At 44.0% G+C, this 23,944-nt stretch overlaps 1 protein-coding gene across 1 annotated transcript in view; it reads left to right on the top strand.

Annotated features, from left to right (window-relative positions):
- TMTC3 (transmembrane O-mannosyltransferase targeting cadherins 3) overlaps nucleotides 1-23,944 on the top strand; it is a gene marked incomplete in the record, with an annotated part of 998,858 nt that overhangs the window by 142,249 nt on the left and 832,665 nt on the right. The window contains 1 exon segment of the mRNA XM_044087864.1: nucleotides 23,631-23,730. Coding sequence (XP_043943799.1) covers nucleotides 23,631-23,730 — 100 coding nt within the window.

Here is a 23,944-nt window from a genome sequence, read left to right as displayed (position 1 = left end):
GCTCTCTCCTCTTCCCTGACGGCAGTGTGCCAGGGGTATAAAAGATGCAACTGACGCCATTTTCTTCAGTCTTTCTTGCCGCGTGGTGCCCGAAGCAAAAGCAGTTTGCAAGTGCCAGTTGGCCAACTCCTGAGATTTTCAAAATTGAGTTTCAGAACTGAAGTCCTCAATAAAGCTAAGTACCTCATTGGCGAAACTTTTTCTTGCTCCAGACCGATGTCAGTAAAAGTTAATAATTGTATCTCTTGTGGGAAGCAAATACCTCATAAGGACTTTCACTCTTACTGTATTCCTTGCCTAGGCCCTGACCACGCCGTTACCACTTGTCGGTGTTGTGCTAGATTCAATAAACGCACTATTAAACGTCGGTTTGATTTTGCTTTACATTATTTTGGCCGAAGGTTTAATTGCATAATGCCGTCGGAACAACAGACGACCGGAATTTATAAAAAACGCAAAGACAAAGAAAAGGACAGGCATCCGAGATCCAAAACCGATGACGAAGCCTCTTCTAGGCCAGTCGCCGGTTCTCAGTGAGGCGCTTTCGCAGCCCCTGACACCCGCTACCTCAGAGCCACAGGCTGTATCTGACAGCCAGGTGGAGACACCGAGGCCTGTGGAAACTCAAGGTATTGGGCCTATGGAAACTATCCCCTCAGATGGGTCCAGAGCCGCTGAGCAGGCATCGGCTTCTGAGGGTGTTTTCAGACCTTCACAACTTACAATTAAGCCCACTACAGCAGCCAAGGCAAAGTTAAAAACACCATTAAAGACAAGAAAACAAGTACAGCATTCTACTGAACAGTCATCCATGCCAAAGAAACAGATGCTTAAAATGGCTGAAGACGTGATTATTAATCAGGGGTTCCCATCCCCCTCCTGACAAAAGGCCTAGGCAAGACACTGACTATGATTCCTCTGACTCCTCTTCTGATCAGGGATATTCTCTCCCTCCCTATGAGGACTCTGGTGCAGAAGAGTCTATACCTTCAGCCTCTCCGCCTGAGGATTATTCTTTTGGGGAAACCCTGCACACCATGAGGGAGCATTTCCATTGGGAGAGCCAGGATTATTCAGAATCCAAGAAAAGGCTCAGAGACTTTCTTTTATTGCCCCAGAACAGGCCCCTGGCTATTCCCCCTGTGCTTGATATTGTTGATGATGTTTTCTCTGAATCCAGTCTGACTCCTGATTCTTTACCCCCTGCACCAGTCAAGCCAGTCAGGTACTACAGGGTCCCTGACTCTCATAAATTTCTTTACAAAAACCCTGCTGCAGATTCAGAAACAATTTCTCAGGGTCCTAAAGGGGTTAAGGCTTCCACTGCTAAAAATCCTGTTCCCTCGGATAGGGATTCCAGAGCTCTGGACAGATGGGGGAAAAAAGTTTACACTTCTGCTACTTTAGCTGTAAGGGCTTTAAATTGCCAGTTTCACATGCTTAAATATCAACATTACCTCACATCACTGTTAAAAGCAGAAAATGGTTTCAATCTCAGAAAGTCCTGACAGTAAGGAAATGCAGGATTTATTGCATGCAGCTGAACGTGGGAAAGCATACTTTACATTGTGGTTTTGATTCATTAGAGGCTTCTTGTAGAGCCGCAGTTATAGGCTCTGTTATTTGAAGGCATGGTTGGTTGAAAGAACAAAGTTTACCTGACCATGTTAAAGTAAAATTATTGGATGCTCCACTACAGCATGATATTTGTTTGGTGTTAAGGCAGAAGAGGTGTTAAAGAAAATGGAGGATAAAGCAAAATCAATGCAGACAGTAAAGAATTTCTTAAGGTTCAACCACCTAGGTTTAGCAGAAACTGGCCTTCAAAAAATTGGTCCTTTCCGGTGGCAGACAGGCCACAAAGAGGCAGATACAGACGTCCAAGAGGCAGATCTCAGCCCCAAGGCTCCTACAGACCTAAACAATGGGGTGGTTCAGCCCCCAAAAGAGGAGAAGACAAATCACAACCTTATAGGAAACAGTCCCAATGACTTCCCTCTATGGATGCCAAGCACTTGCCTTTTGGCAGCACCCCTAGGGGGAAAGCTAGCACTTTTCTAAAAAAAAATGGCACATAATCACCCTGGACAAATCAGTACTGAATATTGTTTCTCAGGGTTACAGTTTCCACTTTCACACGCTTCAAAAATCAAGAGGTATGCCGGACCTGCCACAAAACCAATGGGCAGAGGCGCAAAAACAAATTGCTGCTCTCATGGACATGGGAGCTATTCAAAGAGTACCACAGCAAGAACAGGGGCAAGGATTTTACTCAAGACTTTTCTTGGTACCCAGAAAGGACAAAGCCTGGAGACCAATACTGGACTTGTCAATCCTAAATACTTTCCTGGATGTTCCAAAATTCAAAATGTTAACACTACAACAGCTTCTACCCATGCTGGGCAAGAAGGCTTGGCTAGTTACTTTGGACCTCAATGAGGCATACCTGCATGTCCCAATCAGACAAACTTGCAGAAGATACCTCAGATTCATAGCAGGCTCAATGCATTACCAATTCTCTGCACTGCCCTTTGGCTTATTTACTGCACCCAGGGTCTTCACAAAATGCCTGGCACCAGTAATTGCATTTTGCAGACAAAAAGGAATTCAAATATATCCCTGGACAACTGCCTTATTCAAGCAGAAAGCAAGGACATTCTACTAAAGCATCTGGCGTTTTTAAAAAGATTACTAATTTGCCTAGGGTACACAGTAAACGAAAAGAAATCAAAACTAGTGCCCTCTCAAGAGATAATATTCCTGGGTGCAAGCTTAAATACAACTGCACAGATGGCTTATCTCACGCCAGACAAACAAAGGCAACTGACTTCTTACTTCCAAATGTTGGCAACAAAGACCCAGTTATCTGCAAGAAAAATTCTGCAGGCTTTGGGCTTCATGGCATTCTGCATTCTGCTAATTCAATATGCCAGACTGCATATGAGGAAACTACAATGGTATCTAAAAAGTGTTTGGACTCAACATTGACAAAGTTTGGAAACATTAATTACCCTCATTCCTTGCCTGCAACAGGAGTTTCGATGGTGGGCACAGGCCTGTCACCACAACAAGGGGCAGCCATTCACCCTACCCCCACAGCCAGGCAGTCAATAACAACAGATGCATCAGATTATGCCTGGTGGGCCCACATGGCAGGAAAATGTATTCAGGGCACATGGCTCACAAGCCAAATGCATCTTCATATCAATCAAAAAGAGATGCTAGCTGTTCAAAATGCCCTGACAGCTTCCAAGGATCTACTTCATCCAGGACAACTACTGATAAGAACGGACAATACTACAGTTAGTGGTACATAAACACGCAGGGAGGCACACATTCCTACCCCCTGTGCAGACAAGCCATGACTTTGTGGGACACAGCATTGACTTATTAAGTACACCTGCAAGCACATTTCCTGCCAGGAAAGAAAAATACTCTGGCAGACGAACTAAGCAGAAACCTCACGGATCCCCACAAGTGGAAACTGGATCCACAAGTCTTCAGCATGATAACAAAGAAATGGGGATGCCCAGACATAGATCTATTTGCCTCCCTTCACAACTGCCAACTACAGAGATTCTGCACAAGGACTTATCACAAACAAGCATGGAAAGTGGATGCTCTATCATTCAGCTGGGAAACCCTAACAGTATATGCCTTTCCTCCCCTGCCTCTCCTCCTCGAGGTCAGACAAGAGAAGCCAAAAATTATTCTGATTGCTCCAGACTGGCCCTGCCAGCACTGGTACCCAGTCCTAAAGAGTTTGTCTCAAGGCCCAGCCTGGAAATTGCCTCCAATTCCTCACTTACTGACCCAACGAAACAATCAGATCCTGCACAACCAACTCAGAACCCTAAATCTGGCAGCTTGGTGGATAATGTAGCCACTCAGAACACACCTCTCTCTAAAGCAGTGATGGATGTTATTTTGGAGGCCAGGAGGCCCAGTACCAGAAAATGTTATGCAGAAAAATGGAAAAGATTCTGTGCTTGGAACCAGGCACAAGGAATTGACACGTTTGTACCAAATATTCCTCAGATTTTATAATACCTAACTGAGAAAGTGGACAAAGGCGTATCCTTTTCATCAATTAAAATCCATGCCTCTGCCATTTCAGCTCATTACAATACGGAACCTCCTATTTTTTCACATCCGTTGCTAAGGCAGTACCTCAGTGGGGCCAAAAACATAAGACCCCCAAGGAGAGCACCAATACCTGCATGGGACCTCAATTATGTCTTGGAAAAACTCACACTGCCGCCTTTTGAGCCAGCCAATACAGCTGAAATAAAGTTCTGATCTTGGAAAACAGCTCTGCTCCTAGCAATAACCTCTGCAAGACGAGTCTCAGAGTTACAGGCACTCATGGCTGTGGAACCTTTTATCATTTTCCATCCAGATAGGATTTCTCTGAGGACGAACCCGACATTTATGCTTAAAAGTAGTGTTCAATGTGGCCCTTAACCAAACCATTCATTTGCCTACTTTTTTTCCAAACCCACAGAATAAGGGTGAGAGACTCCTGCATTATTTGGACATACACAGACAGCTACGCTTCTACTTGGACAGAACTAAAGCTTTCAGAAAGACTGAGCAACTCTTAGTGGCATATTCTGCAGGATCACAAGGAAAGGCTATCTCAAAGCAGACTATTTCAAAATGGATAGGCCACTGCATTCGTTTCTGCTATTCACAACATGGCAAATCAGTGCCTAAGAGCATTAGGCCACATTCACCCAGAGCAGCAGCCACTTCAGCAGCCTTCCTCAGAGGAGTACCAACCAAAGACATTTTAGAGGCTGCAACCTGGAGTTAAGTGGACACTTTTACCAAGCACTACCACTTACCTCTCTACTCTAAATCCAGAGCAGGCTTTGCCACTGCAGTTCTGCAGGGCCTTATAGCCTCTCCTAATCCTATTTAGACCCAGCCACCCAACCTCAGCTTTGGGATTCAACCCAAGTGTAATGACTGCAGCAGTGAAACACGATGAACATAGTACATTTGTGTACCTACCATAAATGTAGATGTTAGAGTGTATTCACTGTTGCAGTCCAGGTTACCCACCCACCATCCCCCTTTTCTTTGCTGGGACTTGCACTTCTCTGTCCTATACAACCTATGTGGTGTATTTGCTTGTAGATGAAGGAAATGTTTATTTTAATGCATGCATACTTATTGGCATAATATTTAGCCTACCTGTGTGGGGGCACCTGACATCTGGGGCAAGAAAAACTGAAGAAAATGGCGTCTGCTGCATCTTTTATACCCCTAGTGCACTGACGTCAGGGAAGAGGCAACAGCAACCAACGCCGGACCTAGACTTTGGAATTCAGGCCAACTGCGGGTAGCCTTGCCAGCAGGATAACCCAAGTGTAATGACTGCAACAGTGAATACACTCTAACATCTACATTTATGGTAGGTACACAACTGTACTTTTTTTAGATTTGACTAAAAGCCTCACCAGAGCCAGCCTTTCACTGAAGATTCTCCTATATATTTCTCTTTACCTATAGTCTGATATCAGTCCCTGAGAGCTGTAGCCTAAAGACCTTCATCTATGAAATATCTTTTTGGCCTCATCCCACTTTTATTACTTTTCCCACTCTAGTTAATTGCTTCCAATACCTTGGTTCCCTTCCCAGTTTTCTCCAGTAAATTCCAGCCTCCTCTTGCCCATTTTCTGTATCCCTACTTGTAGTCACCCTATTGGCAAAATGTCCTTTCTCTATTCTCGTGCTGGCCAAGTTCTTGGAATACTTTTTGCTACTTTATGAATATAATATGCTATATGCTTATTATTATTCTTAAGGATTTGCATCCAAAACTCAGTCTCTTATTTCTTGAACTTCTCCCTTGATTCATCATCATCCTTTTCCATTTTGAATTATAACCATGTACTTGTGTTATGTATGTTAGCTTTAATTATGTAGCTCTAAAACATCCTTTCAAATCAGATCATCCTAAGCGACCTTATTCTATTGCAAAGATCAGTCTATTTAACTTAGCTCTTGCCCTCTTCCCCTCCCAGATAAATTCCTTCAATTTTTTTGTTATTGTCCACAATTTCTCCTCTAGTTTAAAAAAGCACACCTGACCCATGTATACAATTAAAGGGATTAAATGCATTTTTACTGCTTGTTTCTTACTGTTCATATCCATACACAAGAACTTCCTGTTTCTCACTTTTTGTACTATCTTTTGTTTAGTCTCTTCCCCACATGTCCTTAGCTGCCATAACTGACTACTTTTAATTAATCTTACGTCCTCACAAATATGGGTATTGCTGAACTAATTCATGTATGGGTGCATAATTTATGACTGTAGCCTTTGTTTTATCTTTGTTAATTTCATTTTTCAAAAAGACTTGAAACTGTCTCAAAATGTTCCACAGCACTAAAATATATTTTACTTTATTTATCAGGTACAAAATAATGTCTATAAATAAAGCCAGCTTTTCTTGATTACCATACCAGTTACAGCCTTGCATTTTTGAGTCCCTTATTTTCTTTGGCAGTGGTTCTAAATATAAATCACATTTCAGTGGGGAAAGAAGACACCCCTGCCTGGTTTCCTCTGTTCAAACACAATTTATCAGAGAGGAACCTCCTGCTTTACTTTTTGGTTTTTACTTGTTAAGAAAAGTAGGCCTTCCCGGAATAGTTTCCACCTTGGCAGGATGTGACCAGATTTTGACAACACCCATTAGATGACCAATCTAAAGCACTTGTGAGATTCTTTCTTGGCTTTACTTTGCATTGATAGTTAACACTGTATAATACTGCATATTCATTCTCGCCATAAGATGTTGAATGTGTTCCTGCTAAAAATGACTGCAGATTGTAATATTGGATAAGAGAGCTTCCTCTCCATATGCTGACAGGATACTGCCTGCCAGCCTCTGGAAATTTAGTGGTGCATTTTTATCCCAAAGGGAATTTACTGTAGATTGTTTCATACACTCCAAAGGGGGGTAAAAAAAAAAAAGCTGACTTCTCCCTTGATGTGCATGTCAAATGTACTTACCAGTAACTCATAGACAGATTAGTAGTAGTCCAATGCTTAGCCTCACTCAGCTGATGTAAAGCTTCATCTGTTCTAGGAATGGAGTAAACATTTGACCATGTGTGCACATTGATGTTCATCGTGCATACAGCTGCAGTCATAACAGATGGGTTCTCCTGCCGTCAGGCGGGTCCTCGGTCGGCCGAATTTCAAAGTCTAGGTCTGGCGTCGGTTGTCGTCGCCTCTTCCCTGACGTCAGTGCCACAGGGGTATAAAGGAACCAGCCGACGCCATTTTCTTCAGTCTTTCTTGCTGCGCGGTGCCCGAAGCAGAAGCAGTTCGCAAGTGCCGGTCGGCCAGCTCCTGAAATTACGAAAATTTTGAAACCGAAGTCTTCTTGAAAGCTAAGTACCCCGTTGGGGAAACTTTTCTTGCCTCAGACCAATGTCGGACAAAGTTAATAATTGTATTTCATGTGGGAAGCAAATACCGCATAAGGATTTCCATTCCCTCTGTATACCTTGTTTAGGCCCAGACCACGATGTCTTGGTCTGTCGCTTTTGTGCTACATTCAACAAACGCACCATTAAGCGTCGGTGAGTTAAGCCCAGCATTATTTTGGAAAAACATTTAACTATATTATGTCGTCGGATACTCCGACTTCAGTTTTGTCTAAAAAACACAAAGATAAGGACCAACACACGAGGTCCGCGGCCTCTACCGACACCACGCCAAAGCCGACTACACGTGGTCCGGTTATCAGCGAGGCGCCTACACAGCCCCTGACTACCGACAACACTTCTTTGGCGGTGTCTCCTGTGCCCACGCCCCGACTACAGATACCAGAGCCACTCTTGGCGTTGAACCTCAAAATGTGGACAGGTCTACCTCCACTCAAGGTGTCTTCAGACCTTCCTCTTCTTTCTCCATCAAGGCTTTCACTAAGTCTAAAGCAGCCATGCACTCTAAGAGACAAGCTACACAGGGCCCATCTCCAGGCCCCATGCCTAAAAAACAGATGCTTAAAATGGCTGAGGATTTAATTACTCTTATCAGGGGTTCTCAACCCCACGGACAAAGGCCCAGAGTGGAGGAAGAATCCCCTCCTCTGATCAGGGCTCCATTATTTCAGAGCACTCTGATGATCAGGAACATTCTTACTCCCCTTTTGAAGACTCTGGTGTGGAGGAGTCCATTCCTTCTGTATACCCCCCCCAGAGGATTACTCATTTGGGGAAACTTTGCATACCTTAAGGGAACACTTCCACTGGGAAGGCCAAGATTATTCAGATTCCAAGAAAAGGCTTAGGGAATTTCTCTTACTACCTCAGCACAGGCCTCTGGCTATACCTCCTGTCTTGGACATCCTACATGATGTTTACTCGGAGGCCTGCCTTAACCTGGACTCTCTGCCTCCAGCCCCAGTTAAGCCTGACAGGTACTACAGGGTTCCTGACTCACACCAATTTCTATACAAAAGCCATGCTGCTGACCCAGAAACCATCTCACAGGGCCCCAAGGGAATTAAGGCCTCCACTGCTAAAAATCCATTACCTTCCGAGAGAGATTCCAGATCCTTAGAAAGGTGGGGAAAAAGGTATATACCTCGGCTACCTTAACCATGAGGGCCTTAAACTGTCAGTTCCATATGCTAAAATACCAACAGTTTTGTTATCACAATTGAAAAGTAAAATGTCACAACCTGAACAACCAGACTTGAAGGAGTTGCAGGATTTGATGCATAGTGCAGAACAAGTGGGTAAGCATACCTTACAATGTGGTTTTGATGCTCTAGAGGCCTCATGTAGAGCTGCTGTTACAGGATCAGTCATACGTAGACATGCCTGGCTCAAGGAACAAACCTTGCCTGATCATGTCAAAGCTAAATTACTAGATGCCCCTCTTCAAAAGGATGTATTATTTGGTGCTAATGCTGAGGAGTTATTAAGGAAAATGGAGGAAAAGGCTAAATCAATGCAAACTGTGAAAGATTTTCTACAGGTACAACCCCCATGTTTCAGTAGAAATTGGCCTTCCAAAAATTGGTCCTTTCCAGCCACGGACAGACCCCAAAGAGGCAGATACAGGCGCCTGAGGGGCAGAGGACAATCCCAAGGATCGTTTAGAGACAGACAATGGCAAGCTCCTACACAAAGAGGTGGTGAGGATAACTCGCAATCATTCAGAAAGCAAGCCCAATGACTTTCCCCTTTGCATGCCAAGCAAGACTCAAATGGCAGCCCCCTTAGGAGGAAAGCTGGCATTATTTTCAAAAAATTGGCATATTGTCACAAAAGACAAATGGATCCTGGACATTATAAACAGAGGCTACAGATTCCATTTTCACACCCTTCCAAAAATGAGAGGCATGCCAAACCTGCCACACAATCAAAGGGCAGAGGCACAAAGGTAAATTACAGATCTCATAGACATGAAAGCTATCTAAGAGGTACCTACGCACGAACAAGGTCAAGGTTTTTATTCCAGGCTATTCCTGGTACCAAGGAAGGGAAACGATTGGAGACTTATTTTGGACCTATCCATCCTAAACACATGTCTACTCGTACCAAAATTCAAGATGCTCACTCTACAGCAACTTCTTCCCATGCTGGGCAAGGAGTCTTGGCTGGTAACATTGGACCTCAAGGAGGCATACCTGCATGTCCCAATCAGACAAACTTGCAGAAGATACCTCAGATTTCTTGCAGGTTCAACCCATTATCAATTCTCTGCATTGCCCTTTGGCTTATCTACTGCGCCCAGAGTATTCACAAAAATGCCTGGCATCAGTAATTGCCTACTGCAGACTTCAAGGGATACAAATATACCCCTATTTGGACGACTGCCTGATCCAAGCGGACAGCAAGCACATTCTTCTGAAACATCTGGCTTATGTAATAATGTTGTTGAACTCTCTGGGATAAACAGTCAACAAAAAGAAATCAAGGCTAATACCCTCTCGGAAGATAATTTTCCTGAGTGCCAACTTGGACACAAACACCCAGATGGCCTACCTCACGCCAGAGAAGCAGGGGCAACTAACTCAATACTTCAGAGCACTAGCAAATTGCACCAGGCTGACTGCAAGGAAAATCCTGCAGGCTCTGGGATTCATGGCATCTTACTAATCCCATGTGCAAAGCTGCATATGAGGAAACTTCAATGGTACCTGAAAAACATATGGTCTCAACACAGCCACAGTTTGGAAACAATAATACCACTAATTCCATGTCTGCAAAAGGAATTTCTGTGGTGGGCTCAAGCATGCCAAACAAACACAGGTCTTCCATTCAGCAAGCCTCAAGCAAATCAAGTCATCACAACAGACACCTCGGACTACGCCTGGGGGGCGTACATGACAGATCGGTGCATTCAGGGCAAATGGTCCCAAAAAGAAAAGCACCTTCACATCAATCAAAAGGAAATGCTAGCAGTAATAAATGCTATTATAGCTTTCAAGGACCTTCTGCAACCAGGTCAACTATTGATAAGAACGGACAACACCACAGTTATGTGGTACATAAACAAACAGGGAGGAACACATTCATACCCCCTATGCAGACTGGCCATGTCACATTGGAACATGGCCATGGACTTACAAATTGAACTACAAGCACAGTACTTGCCAGACAAGGAAAACACGCTGGCAGACAACCTAAGCAGAAATATGACAGATCCACACAAATGGAAGTTGCATCCAAAAGTTTTTACAGAAATAATCCAAGCATGGGGAAGGCCAGACATAGATCTCTTTGCCTCCCACAAAAATCGCCAATTGACAAAATTCTGCTCAAGGATTTTCCATCCAAAGGCCTGGAGAGTGGACGTTCTCTCTTTCAGTTGGACATCAATGACAGTTTATGCCTTCCCACCTCTTTCTCTGCTGCCTAAAGTTCTATTGAAAACCAGAGCAGACAGACCAAAGATGATTCTCATTGCTCCAGAATGGCCAAGACAACACTGGTACCCACTCCTGAGGAGCCTGACTCATTCCCCACCATGGACTCTGCCTCTAATGCCTCTTCTTCTGACTCGGCACAGCTTCAAAACTCTTCACAGCCAGCTAAAAACACTCAATCTAGCCGCATGGAAGATTCCTTAGCATCACAACAGACCCTACTCTCCAAGGAGGTGCAGGATGTCATTTTGGAGGCCAGAAGGCCGTCAACTAGAAAAACTTACTCCGCAAAATGGAAACGGTTTTGTGTCTGGAATGAGAAAAAGGGCCAGGATCCTGGAAAACTGAATTTACCTCAAATACTACAGTATATAGCTGAGCTGCTAAGCAGTGAACTTTCATTCTCCTCCATCAAAATCCATGCCTCAGCCATTTCTGCAGAATACAACACTGATCCACCCTTATTCTCTCACCCTCTCTTAAGACAGTTCCTCAGAGGGGCTAAGAATCTAAGACCCCCAAGGATACAACCAATACCTGCTTGGGATCTCTATTTCATTCTGGAAAAACTGACCTTGCCTCCCATTGAGCCAGCTGCCTCATCAGATTTGCAATATTTGTCCGGGAAAAAAGCTTTCCTTCTGGCTATTACCTCAGCTCATAGAGTTTCAGAACTACAAGCTCTCATGGCTGTGCAGCCTTTTATCATCTTCCATCAGGACAGAGTTTCCTTACGAACCAACCCGTCCTTTATGCCTAAAGTGGTATCCAGGGTAGCTTTGAATCAGGCCATACACTTACCTACCTTTTATCCTAATCCTCAAAACAAAGGGGAGAGATTACTACATTCCTTGGACATCCACAGACAAGTCCGTTATCTGGACAGAACAAAACCTTTCAGAAAATCAGAACAGCTCTTTGTGTCCTATGCTGTAGGAGCTCAAGGAAAGCCAATTTTGAAACAGACACTCTCAAAATGGATAGCCCACTGCATATGCTTTTGCTATTTCTTTCATGGCAAAACTGTACCTACAGGCATCAGATCTCACTCCACAAGGGCCACAGCTACCTCTGCAGCTTTCCTCAGAGGAGTTCCTACTAAAGATATTTTGGAAGCAGCCACTTGGAGTTCTGTGCATACCTTCTCCAAGCACTACCACCTACCATTATACTCCAAAACTAGAGCAGGCTTTGCCACTGCAGTCTTGCAGGGCATCCTGGCTCCTCCTAGTTCCACCTAGTGCCTACCACCCCTTTTTTAGCTTTGGGATTCTACCCATCTGTTATGACTGCAGCTGTATGCACGATGAACATAGTACAGTTTTGTACCTACCATAAATGTAGATGTTCGAGTGCTAATACAGCTGCAGTCCAGGTTTCCCTCCCTCCTCCCCTCTTGGGACAGGCCTATAGGGTAACACATCCTCATACAACCTGATTGGGGTATTCATTTATGGTGTATTTGCTTGCAACTACTGTATTTTGATTATATTGCACTGCTTTATTACACAAATTTATGTATTGCCTTCCTTCTGGGGGCACCTGACATCTGGGGCAAGAAAAACTGAAGAAAATGGTGTCGGCTGGTTCCTTTATACCCCTGTCGCACTGACGTCAGGGAAGAGGCGACGACAACCGATGCCGGGCCTAGACTTTGGAATTCGGCTGACCGAGGACCCGCCTAACGGCAGGAGAACCCATCTGTTATGACTGCAGCTGTATTAGCACTCGAACATCTACATTTATGGTAGGTACAAAACTGTACTTTTCCTACAATGTATACATAATCTGGTGAATCCCCATCAGTTTTTTTTTTTTTTCTGGCACCAGTATTATTGGTTAGCCTCTGCAAGAGTTGGATTTTTGTATTACCGTTAAATCCTGTATTTCCAGCAGCTCCTCCTATGTAGTTTGTGTGGCTTGATAGAACATCCTGTAAGGAGTCTTTTTGATTGCATGCTTGGGTGTTTGAGTCCATGTTATGTACAACCAGTTTAATATACTTTGACTTAGAAGTCCAGACTCCTTTGATTCTACTCTGATTTGCTTTATCCTGAGTAGGGGTTATTTTGAAAGCACCACCTCATTGACCGAGTTGTTTGAACAAGCCTCACTCAAAAGGACTACAAAAGATCCCCATCTGATTTCTCCTGTAACTCACTACAGATACTGAGAACCAGTGCCCCTTTATCAGGGTAGGGCTACATCTTGTTGTTGTAGCAGAGTTTGTGTTTTGCCTCCTGCTTGGCTAATCTGGCACATAGTTAACTCCACCCACCTTTCTTACAGTAATGAAGAAACCTTCACATGCTGCCTCATACTTATTCCATCGAGCAAGGATAAGCATCCTTATATTTTATCCAACTAGATAGTGTCAAGTTCTAGCTGTCTAGTCATACCAAACCTTTAATCTGATGTTGTTAATATTCATTCATTCCTTACTGATGGGTTATCGGTTCCGTCCTCGGAACCGAGCCGGTGAATATCAACCTCACATCAGCCAAAATCTCTCGAGCCAAGGTCCTACCCAGAATGCTCTGCTCCCTGTTACCTCAGATCTCTTTTGCCACGTTGCTGTACAGCCGTTTCAAGCAACTCTCTCAGCTGTCTAATTTTTGAAAGTTTTATACATTGTTCTTACTTTAAATATTTTCAAATAGTTTTCTACTAATATTTCCTACCCTATCGTATACTTTAGACTCTCTCCCTTTAGTCTTTTACCTTTATTCCCCTTTTTCATATCTTTGAGGTAATTCTTCATTACCATCATTGGTAATCCTTCCTTTTCTCTTCTTACCCTTTTGGGTAGCCTTTCCTCTTCCTTTTGGTACTGTTCTTCTTCTCCACATTATGATGTTGGATAAGAAAAGTAGCACTGGTTTCAAGCAGTGTAAGGATTGCAGCCGTAAGTTACCGCTTAACGATGGCCATGACTTGTGTGTCTACTGTGGATCCCCCGTGTGGGATTTGTAAAAAGTTTTCTAGCAGGACTCTTAACGAGAGGAAGAATAAGTTAATTTTAAAAGGTCTTCTCAAGTCTCCTTTCTCTGAGGCTATTTCTGGGTCAGAGGGCTCACCCCCCCTCCTGTTAAACCCCGTAAGAGGCGTTCTTCCTCTTCATTATCGAAGTCGCTCCCCTCTTCTCCCTGTGGAGATCGTAGGGAGTCGACTCATAAGAAGGTGAAATTGATTACTATTTTGGCACTGCCACCTGTGACCCTGTCGGCTCCAGGCTTGGCACCACCCTGAATGATTCTGACTCTAGCCATGTCTTCCTTATAGACACCAGTACCAGAGTTCCCCGTGCAGATGACTGCAGCTTCAACAGTTCCTTCGCAGCCCTTACCGGCACCATCCATTCAAGTACAGTCCCCTTCAGCACCATTGGTACAATCCCCTTTGGCTCCTAGTATAACTTTTCTGTACTCCACGGCACAGACATTTTCGGCACCGACATGTTCCTCAGTGTAGTCCTTCTCGGCACAGCCCTTATTACCGGTGCAGGCACTTTTCTCAATGGCACTGTACCCATCAGGGCAGACTTTTGCCTTTACGGTGCAGGCACCTTCAATTATTGTGGTGCTGACGGCATCAGCGCAGACTACTTCCACACCATTTTTTTGGTGCAGTCATTCGCGGTTCCGGTCTCTGCACCTATTGAATTAGCAAGGACCAAGTATTCTCCTTCATTGGATCCTTTTGCTGGCAGTCAATATAGTCCTTTTCTAGAAAGGCCAGACTCGCCATCAGCTTTTTCCATGAGGTCAACAAAGAGTCTCTCTGAACAAGATGTGTTGCAGTTTGTTGACCAGTTGCTTGTGGCCAGAGGTCTCTCTCACCCGTCGAAGTCCATGTTCCCTCATTCAGGTGAACGTACATCTCCTCAGACTCCAACGTACACTCCTCCTTCGACTTCTACCCAAGTTTCAAAGCCTATTACTCCGACAGCAGCTTCCCTTCCTCCGACTCCAGTACTGGATCTTAGTTTGAAACCAGAGTCGTCCTTGTGGTCCTCTGTGCACTGGGCATCGGGCTCTTCTCAGGCCAGTGGCTGTGCTGTGGGGGATGGCATTCCTGGTTCCACGCCGATTTTTTTCTATGGTACCCTCCAGGAATCTTCTCTCTTTCCCAGCCCTCTTGAGACTGCTGGTCTGGCGATGGCCTAGACAGGGTGGGGTGTTACCCTGGTTCCAAGGTTGTCGTGCTCTATTCCTGGCTCCCATCCCTCCTTGTGTGGGCCAGCCTTCCAGGCCATGGAGAGGGCGCTTGCCTCTGCTGGCAAATTCCACATGTTGGAGTCCTCTCCCTGCTCTGTGCCGCAACTGTCACAAGCCACAACCACCGGATGCTGGGCACAGGGGCCTCAGGAGAACCCCCCCTTTTTCAGAACCTCCCACTGAGGAAGTACCCTGCAAAGCATCATGCAAGAGGAAGCACATGGACTTCGCTGAGGAGTCATTGACTGAAGATACGGATTTTGATGACAAGAAGGAAGGGTCCCTACGGTGACCCTCTGATGAGGTGTCCTTTGGTGACATCCTCGAGATCCTTAGAGGGGTGACTGGAAGTCTTCTAATCCTTCCTCTGAGGAATCCGTATTCCTGCAGGCCTTTCGTGCCCAGCCCCCTACCTCCTGGGTCACCCCGCCTACTAATGAGCTCGCCCAGCGCGCATGGAAGGCTCCTGACACCCTGGAAGCGATACCAAGGACACCGGATAAAAAATTATCGCTCCCAGCTGAGCACCCACATTGGTCATGAGGTCTTCCAGTAGATACTATGGTGGTGGCAGCTGCAACTAAGAAGGATTTGGCAGAAGAGAGCCAAACTGTCCATCCGCCCAGCAAGGAATCCCAGGTTATTGATAGACTAATGAAGCGTGTGTTTCATAGGTTCATAGGTAGGTACTAGGCTACTGGCCCTAGGGCTTATATAAGCCTAGCCAAAAAGGTACCCTGGCTTTCGCCACCCAAGAAAATTATTTTCCTGTGCTTCTGTCGAGCAGAGCCCCAGAGCTTCATCGACCTTCGTCGTAAGGTCTTTGAACTTTTTGGCATACTTTACCAGGCTTCAGAGAGATCTTATCCACCAACTGTCTGAAACCTTGGCAGGAGCTGTTTCTGACGAGGTCTGTGACAATGTGGCTTTTCAGATAGCTACCCTAGAGTCCATTTCCAACTCTTCCATGCGTATTATTTCTCATGCAACAGAAGGGGCGGCTAGAGCGGCAGGCGTGAGTATAGTCACCAGATGACATGCCTGGATGCACCTTTGCAGACTCCTTTAAGGCTTCCTTCATGAACACCCCCATCAAGGCAGCTTCTTTGTTTGGCCCTAAAGTGAAAGATATGCTGGCAAGGTGCGAACAAGATGGCAAGACCCTGTCTGCCATTGGTGTCAGACACTCCACTCCTCAGCAATTCTACTCCAGAAATTAGAGGAGTGGGAAGATGTGGCACAGGAAATCACAGGGCCCTTTACGGGACACGTGCCAAGTTCTCCCCTAGAAGCAGAGGGGGAAACTCCAATGGAAGACCCCCCTTTCGGGGTAGAGGAGGTCTGCGAAACCGGGGTTCCAGAGATTCCTTCTCTGGCCAACCCCATCAGCACTCCTGAAGCATTGCCCGACTGCTCACCTCTGGAAGCAGTCGGGAGTCGTTTTTCCTTGTACCCTGCTGCCTGGCAAAATATAACCACCGACTCTTGGGTACAGCGGATAATATCCAGAGGCTATCGCATCCCCTTCCATCTTTGTCAGACTGGATAGGATCCGGTTTTTACTCAAGGTTCTTTTTAGTGCCAAAAAATACAGGGGACTGGAGACCAATTCTGGATCTCAGCACACTGAACAAATTTGTAAAAACAGAAATTCCGGATGGTCACGGTTCAGTCTATCCTTCCTCTTCTGGAAGAAGATGATTGGATATGCTCTGTAGATCTTCAAGATGCGTATTACCACATAAAAATGGACAAATGCTCAAGAAGATACCTCCTCTTCCGCATAGGAGCCAGTCACTACCAATTTCGAGCACTGCCCTTCTGTCTCTCTACAGCCCCCAGAGTGTTCACCAAATGCATGGCAGTGGTTATCACTCACTTGCGACTTCAAGGATTCCAGGTGTTTTCATATCTAGACGACTGGCTCCTTACCACCCCCACCAAGTGTCTACTGGAAAAAGCACTACACTCTCTCCTTTCAGCTCAAAGCCTGGGAATCACTATAAACTGGGAGAAGTCCAACACAACCCCAGCTCAGTCTTTGGAATTTGTAGGGGTATTGTTGGACACAAGAAATTGTGCAGCATCCCGCCTGGACCACAGGCTTCAGAGAATAAGGCAACAGGTTCAACCACTGCTCTGTCACCACAAGTCTCCCACTCTATCTATACTCAAACTCTTGGGGTCAGTGGCAGCGTCGATCACCATTGTTCCTCTAGCCAGATTCCACATGAGGCTCCTTCAGTGGCTACTTCTTACTCAGTGGTACCCTCTACAACATCCTTTGTCTTTTCGGATAAGTGTAACTTTGAGATGCAAGCAAGATTTAGTCTGGTGGATGTCTCGAAATCCCAAATAATGGTCTCGCCCCTTCAATCCCCATCGACCAATAGCCACGGTGACCATGGACGCCTCCGTGGGGGGGTGGGGGGGGCTATGTCAGGGAAACTCGGTCCAAGGCACCTGGTCGGAGACTAAGCCCCTTTTGCATATCAATGTCCTGGAATTGAGGGCGGTGCTACTAGCGTTGTAAGCATTTCATTCCATCCTTCCGTCAAGGACTATTGTGATCCAATCAGACAACATGTCAGTGGTTTGGTACATCAACAAACAACGGGGCACCAGATCTTACCCGTTATGCAGAGAGGCCTTGAGAATATGGCAATGGGCGATAGCTTCCAACTGCTTTCTAATTGCAACGCACATTCCTGGGAGCTCCAACGTGATAGCGGACAAATTGTGCAGGTGCATTCTGCAATCTCACAAGTGGGTCCCTCAGTCCTTTGATAGCAGCAAAAATCTTCAACCACTGGGGCCAGCCTTGCTGCGACCTATTTGCTTCCCCAACCAACTACAAGTGCAGCAACTGTTTTGCCCTACCCCTCCCCCCTCAGGGACAGTCACCGAGAGATGCTCTAGTCCATGCTTGGCCCTTGGTTAAACTTTATGCTTATCCTCCTCTTCCCCTCATCTCCCAATTTCTGAAGAAAGCACGACAGTGAAAGAGCACAGTGATCCTCATTGCTCCATATTGGCCTCGACAAGTCTGGTTTCTTTTCCTCTGGCCTCACCTGCTAGATCAACCGTGGATCCTCAATCCATCCCCAATGTTGTTCTTCTCCCATCCACAGGGTCTGATTCACCCTGATCTAACAACTCTGAAACTGACACCTTGGTTTCTCCACTTCCAATGATTGCTAGGCATGAAAACCTCTCATCCCCTTTACGCAATATTCTTACTGGATCTCGTAAATAGTCCACCAGGCTAATCTGTCTTAACAGATGGAAAAGGTTCTCTCTCTCTGGGTAGCGAATAAACAATTAGACCCCATGTCAGCCCCAGTTTCTGTGGTACTGGATTACATACCACATTTTTTCCACTATGGGGTGTCTGCCTTTACCATTCGTGTGCATGTAGCTGCCATTTCAAATTTCCACATTGGTTTTCAAGATTCTTCACTTATGTCACACAGACTCTGTAAAACTTTCTTGAAAGGGGTTATCCACCTAAAACCTCCCTTTAGAGAACCAAAACAACCTTGGGATTTGGCATTGGTTCTGCAAGCTCTTACAGCTCCCCCCTTTGAACCTGCATCTTCATGTGATGTAAAATATCTCTCTTGGAAAACTGTTTCTGATTGCAATCACATCGGCCAGACATTTGTCAGAACTTCAAGCCTTATGCATCAAACCTTCTTGTCTTATCTTCCATAAGGATAGGGTATCACTGAGAACTAATTCTTCCTTTTTACCAAACGTGGTGTCAGAGTGGTCTGTCAACCCATCTGTTGACCTTCCAGTGTTCTTTCCTAACCATTGTAACAAGGGAGGGTATTGCCTGCACTCCTTGGATGTTCATAGGCAAATACGATTTTATTTGGACAGAACAAAATCTACCTGTAAATCAGACCCAACTGTTTTTGGCTTTTTCTGGACCTAAACTAGGTCATCCTGTATCAAAAGGTACATTGGCTTCATGGTTAAGAAATTGTATTACCTTTATCTGCAACAAAAACAATCTCACCTTGCCTCATAGAGTGAAAGCTCATTCTAGAAGATCTATGGCAACTTCAGCATCTTTCCATGCTAAGGCTTCCCTCAATGATATTTGCTCAGCTGTAACTTGGGCCAGACCTCATACCTTTATTCGTCATTACAAATTAGACTTGGCCTCCAGAGGTAGAGCTACCCTTGGCTCCATGGTGCTCAGGAATGTCCTTCCATGAGGGCCACCCAGGGATACAGGTAGCTGGAGACTCTGTCCCATCAGTAAGGAATGAACGAAGGTTAACAACATCAGATAAAGAAGTTATGTCTTACCATAACGTTCCATCTGTGTTGTTGATCTTCGTTCATTAATTACTTCCCACCCTCTGTCCCCCATCCAGAGGTGTCTGGTTGATCTCATGTACTCCTTTATTGTAGGTCTGTTATGACCAGAGGTAGGCTCTACTTTTATCTATCAACTTGCAAACCTGATCTGAGGTAACAGGGAGAAGAGCATTCTGAATAGGACCTTGGCTCGAGAGTTTTTAGCTGACGCGAGCTTGATATTGGCCGGCTTGGTTCCGAGGACTGAACCGATAACCCATCAGTAATGAATGAACGAAGATCAACAACACAGGTGGAACGTTATGGTAAGACGCAACTTCTTTTTTTATTTACTCCCGAGCCAACTACATGCATTCCCCAAGCATATTCCTAAAATTTGCTAGTATTTTGGGCATACGGGACAACGGACTTCAAGTAGGGGTCCCTTTCACCCTCTCACACGTCACAGATAAAGTCTTGGGGGTTTGGCTGCCCTCAGTCTGTGACTGTAAAGAAACTGAAATATTGTTAAAAAAAAAAACTGTGAACTGTTGGAACTTCTGTCTATACAAACAGAAGATGCGACAAGTAATTATTCCACTTCTGCTTGATTTGGTCTGTGAATGCCCTTGGCCTGTTCTTAAGGATAGAGTAAAAGTTCTCTTCCAGACTTTAAACTGGTGGATGGTTGGGGAGTAGTATGCCTTAGTGTTTTCACATATAGGGCTCTAGGTCTGACATGAAATTAGCATGTCTGTATTTCATGGGGAAAACCCACCTTGCTGAAAATTTCTAACAGATCATTTAGTACTGTCTTCTACCTTATCAGATAACAAGAGACTATCTTGCAGGTCCTAGTAACATAGTCCACCACTTGCATATACCTCTTAACAACATCCATGGTTACACTTGAATTGGTTCTTCAATAATGGCCAAAGACACCAAAAAGCATTGAATTTATTTCCTGCCCTGCCTGTTTGGCATTATCCACACTTTTTGCATTGTCTCTTGCATATTTTGAAGTGCCTGGCTAGTAGAAATTTTGTAGTAATCCCAGTTTTGTGCACTGTATGCCCAAATGGCTTGAAAAGGGATATAGTGTGGTCTGTGGCCAGAGGTATCTGACATGTAGGTCTTTGGGACTACCAGCTTCTGTACCTCTTTTCCTTCCAGCCTTCCTTCAGAAGTCCTTTTTTTGTTCAATAATAAGTTGTACCAGTGCTGTACAGACTCTGTTTTACCTTGAAAATCAGGATCCTCCCTGGCTTATCTGCCTCATGTCTTGTAAAATGGGATCTCAGCCCTGTGACTGTCTCAACTTTTTGTAATCCTCCACAGCTCTCCTTCCAATGGGATTTTGGCATCTTTTAACAGCTGTGGATCATATTTAAACTTCATGCTCCTGCCTAGCCCTTCCTCTAACATAGTCCTGTAAATTTTGGCAGCTGTGGCTCAGATTCATGCTTCCTCTGTTGCTCAACTGTTTCACTTAATTGACCTTCTCACAGCCTCTGTTGGAGATGCAGTTAATGGCTGATCCCTCAACTCCCTTAGACACTGCCTTTCCCATGAGCTTGTCTCCATTCCTGGATGTCTGTAATTGCATGTGTACAGTACACTGTTATCAGATTAGTTTTCTATTAAAACTTCTCCCAGGATATCATAAAACACTGCAACTTGCTTGACTCCCTGCCTCACTCCTCTTGAGTGCAGGTCAGCTCAAGCCACTGATATCTGAAAACATCCCTTATTTTCTTTCCCTCAAGAAAGAATACAGGTCATTGTGGTAGTTTGGGACAGCGTCTCAAGACAACACACCATGTGGTAGTGCCACTTTTGCTAACTTTATCACTTGATTTTTGTACTCCATAGCCAGTATAAAAAAGCAAAAAATGAGATAGAGGTATTTCCAATTCTTCTTACTTTGCCAGATAGTTGCACATTGTACTTTGTAAATCTGCCTTTCTGTTGCTGTTGTAGCAGTCACTTCTTTCTGTCCATATTTAATAACTTTTTTGCTGTTTTTGACAATTTATGTGCATGTTAAAGGAAAATTCTACCCAGAAACTGGAAGAATGTCATATGTTGTTCTGTGTACTACTGATGTATCAGTGTCACTGACCGTCTTCACGTTGTTTTGTTTTTAATTTGCTGTACTTCAGAATGACCCAGCTGCCATACTGTGATGGTTTACTAGTCTGCCTTGCTCCCACTTTGTACTTCTTGTTTCTACAGTGTGAGACAGCTTGGGCACAGCAGAACAGTTGGTTTGTTTCTGCATTTACTTGCTGTGACAGTGTTGCAAATGACAGACTTTGTAGACCATTTCAGGAAATGGGTCATCTCTTTTTACCAACTTGTCCTGATTTGTATTAATTGTGAGGCTATTAGAAGCTTTTTACAGTAGATTTTAATATTATTTTAGACAGATTAGCCAAATTGCAGGGATTTGTTTTGTATTCAAAGGGTGGGTTCCTAGCAAGTTTCCATGCCGTTATTGCACTGTTCTTTTTTTCCCCAGGTTGTCAGAGTTGCTAGGCAAGTCTCTTAATTGCTCTTTTCAGTTTCACAATTATCTTTGACTTTTGACACTTAACATGTCTGGGAAGGCAGCTGTAAGCAACTTCCTGCATTCCATACTGCCTCTCTAGATTTCTGCAATTTTATGGATTAACAGCAATATTTTGCTGCCTGGAATGAAAACATTTGTTAGTCTATAGTGTCGAAGTTTAACTGCCCCCCCCCTTTTTTTTATATAAATTGTCTTTGTGGAAAATGAATATCACAACAGCTTTGTGCTAGCATTATATTTCTTTACTGACCTCACAAAGACATGAATTGTATTCAGCAGTTAACACTGAAAGCTAAGAAGGTGCATGGTTGCCCATGTGTCATGCAGACTGAGGCAGAGATTAATTTCTTTCCCAAATCACACAAGATTGAAATTTGAATGGAAAAATGGTAGAAGCTTTATGATCTGTGGAAGGAAAAAAACAAGAATGAAAAGTACTAAAGGGTATTTTGGACTCTAATCTAAACCTTGATGATGTAGTAGGGAGAGAAAAATTGTTCTGTGAGTGGTGCAGTGACTAGCACTGCTGCCTCAATGATCCTGAGAAGGAGCCAAGAATAATTTCTGGAAGTTTATTGTAAACCCCAGGCTTTGCAAGAGAGAGTGCAGTGAAGGTGTTGGGGGAGGAGGCCTGAATGAGTAGGTTGTCCAGATAAGGAAAGATTTGACCTCCTCTCATTCTGTCTGAAGTAGTAACAGTAGTGAGGCATTTGGTGAAAATACTTTTGGCAGTAGAAAAGGCAGGGCATAGCAAAGAACTGAAAATGCAAGGAAGAAACCGAGAAATGCAAAAACTTCCTGAAAAGGTGGTGAATAGTGATGTGAAGATAAGCATACTTGAGATCCAGAGAGACCACAAAAGCGAGGGGAAGAAACCGTGGAAACAGAGTCTAAAGGGATCTTTTAAGAGGTTCCCTGGTTCATTTCTTGGTAGTGATCTCTTCCATGAAAAGTTTACTTGACTTCTCTGTATCCGTGTCAGTTTTCTTCAGATGTTCCATTTTCTATTTCCCTCCCAAAGATATGCATTAGGTGAACTGGTATACCCTATGGCTGCAGATGTAAGTGTTCAGAGTGTGCATTCTGTGGTAAACAGCCTTTCCATAAAGGATTTCAATGCCTTATACACATTGACTGCTGGGATAGGCTGCACCATTCCCACAACCTTGTACAGAGTAAAGTACGTTATCAAAGCATTGGACAAACCGATGAAGTTCAGGAGTGAAAGTTATACTGTAATTTAAAGTTGTTCTTACCTAAGATAAATACTTAATAAATGAAGTACTAAACCAGTTAAAGTACAGCTTTTCACAATAGATTAAGCTTGCATTAATTTGCTATATTCCTTTTTATAGTGACTGTCTTACTTTATCCATTTTTGAGTGCATATCAGTTTCTTTGGCTAGTTTGAAAAAACTTTTAGTTCTTTATTCTGCTGTTTATTCCTCTATGTAAACAAGTAGTGTACACTCCCATTATCAGATGCTTCATAACTGAATGTTTAGGAGAATAGTGCTAGATTTTGGTTCGTCAGAAGTTAATAGTGCACGTGTGTGTCTGTGACATGTCGCCTGCTTGGTGAAATAAAAATAATATATTTTTTGCCTATATATGTTTATCTTCCAGGTAACTGGAGTAGTTGGAAGAGCTGAATTATTGTCATCTATATTTTTCTTGGCTGCATTTTTGTCTTATACCAAATCAAAGGGCTTGGACAATTCAATAGGTAAATGCTTGATGTTTTCAGTGTCACATGAAACAACATTAGTTAATGCAGACTTTTGTTACTTGAAAAGTGTTATTTATGAGTGTTTTAGTGCATATTAGCTAACCTGTTTTACATACCTACCACTGTTTCCTTTCCCCGTACTTAACCAAGGATAAATTAACCATTTAAAGTTTTGTTTCACACTTAAAACAGCCATTTCAGTTAACATTTT

Source organism: Protopterus annectens, chromosome 11.part0 (assembly GCF_019279795.1).
Source record: "Protopterus annectens isolate FY-2018-M chromosome 11.part0, PAN1.0, whole genome shotgun sequence".
Classification (NCBI taxonomy): domain Eukaryota; kingdom Metazoa; phylum Chordata; order Ceratodontiformes; family Protopteridae; genus Protopterus; species Protopterus annectens.
Note: the sequence above shows the minus strand (reverse complement) of the source record. Positions and strands in the feature narration are given on the sequence as shown.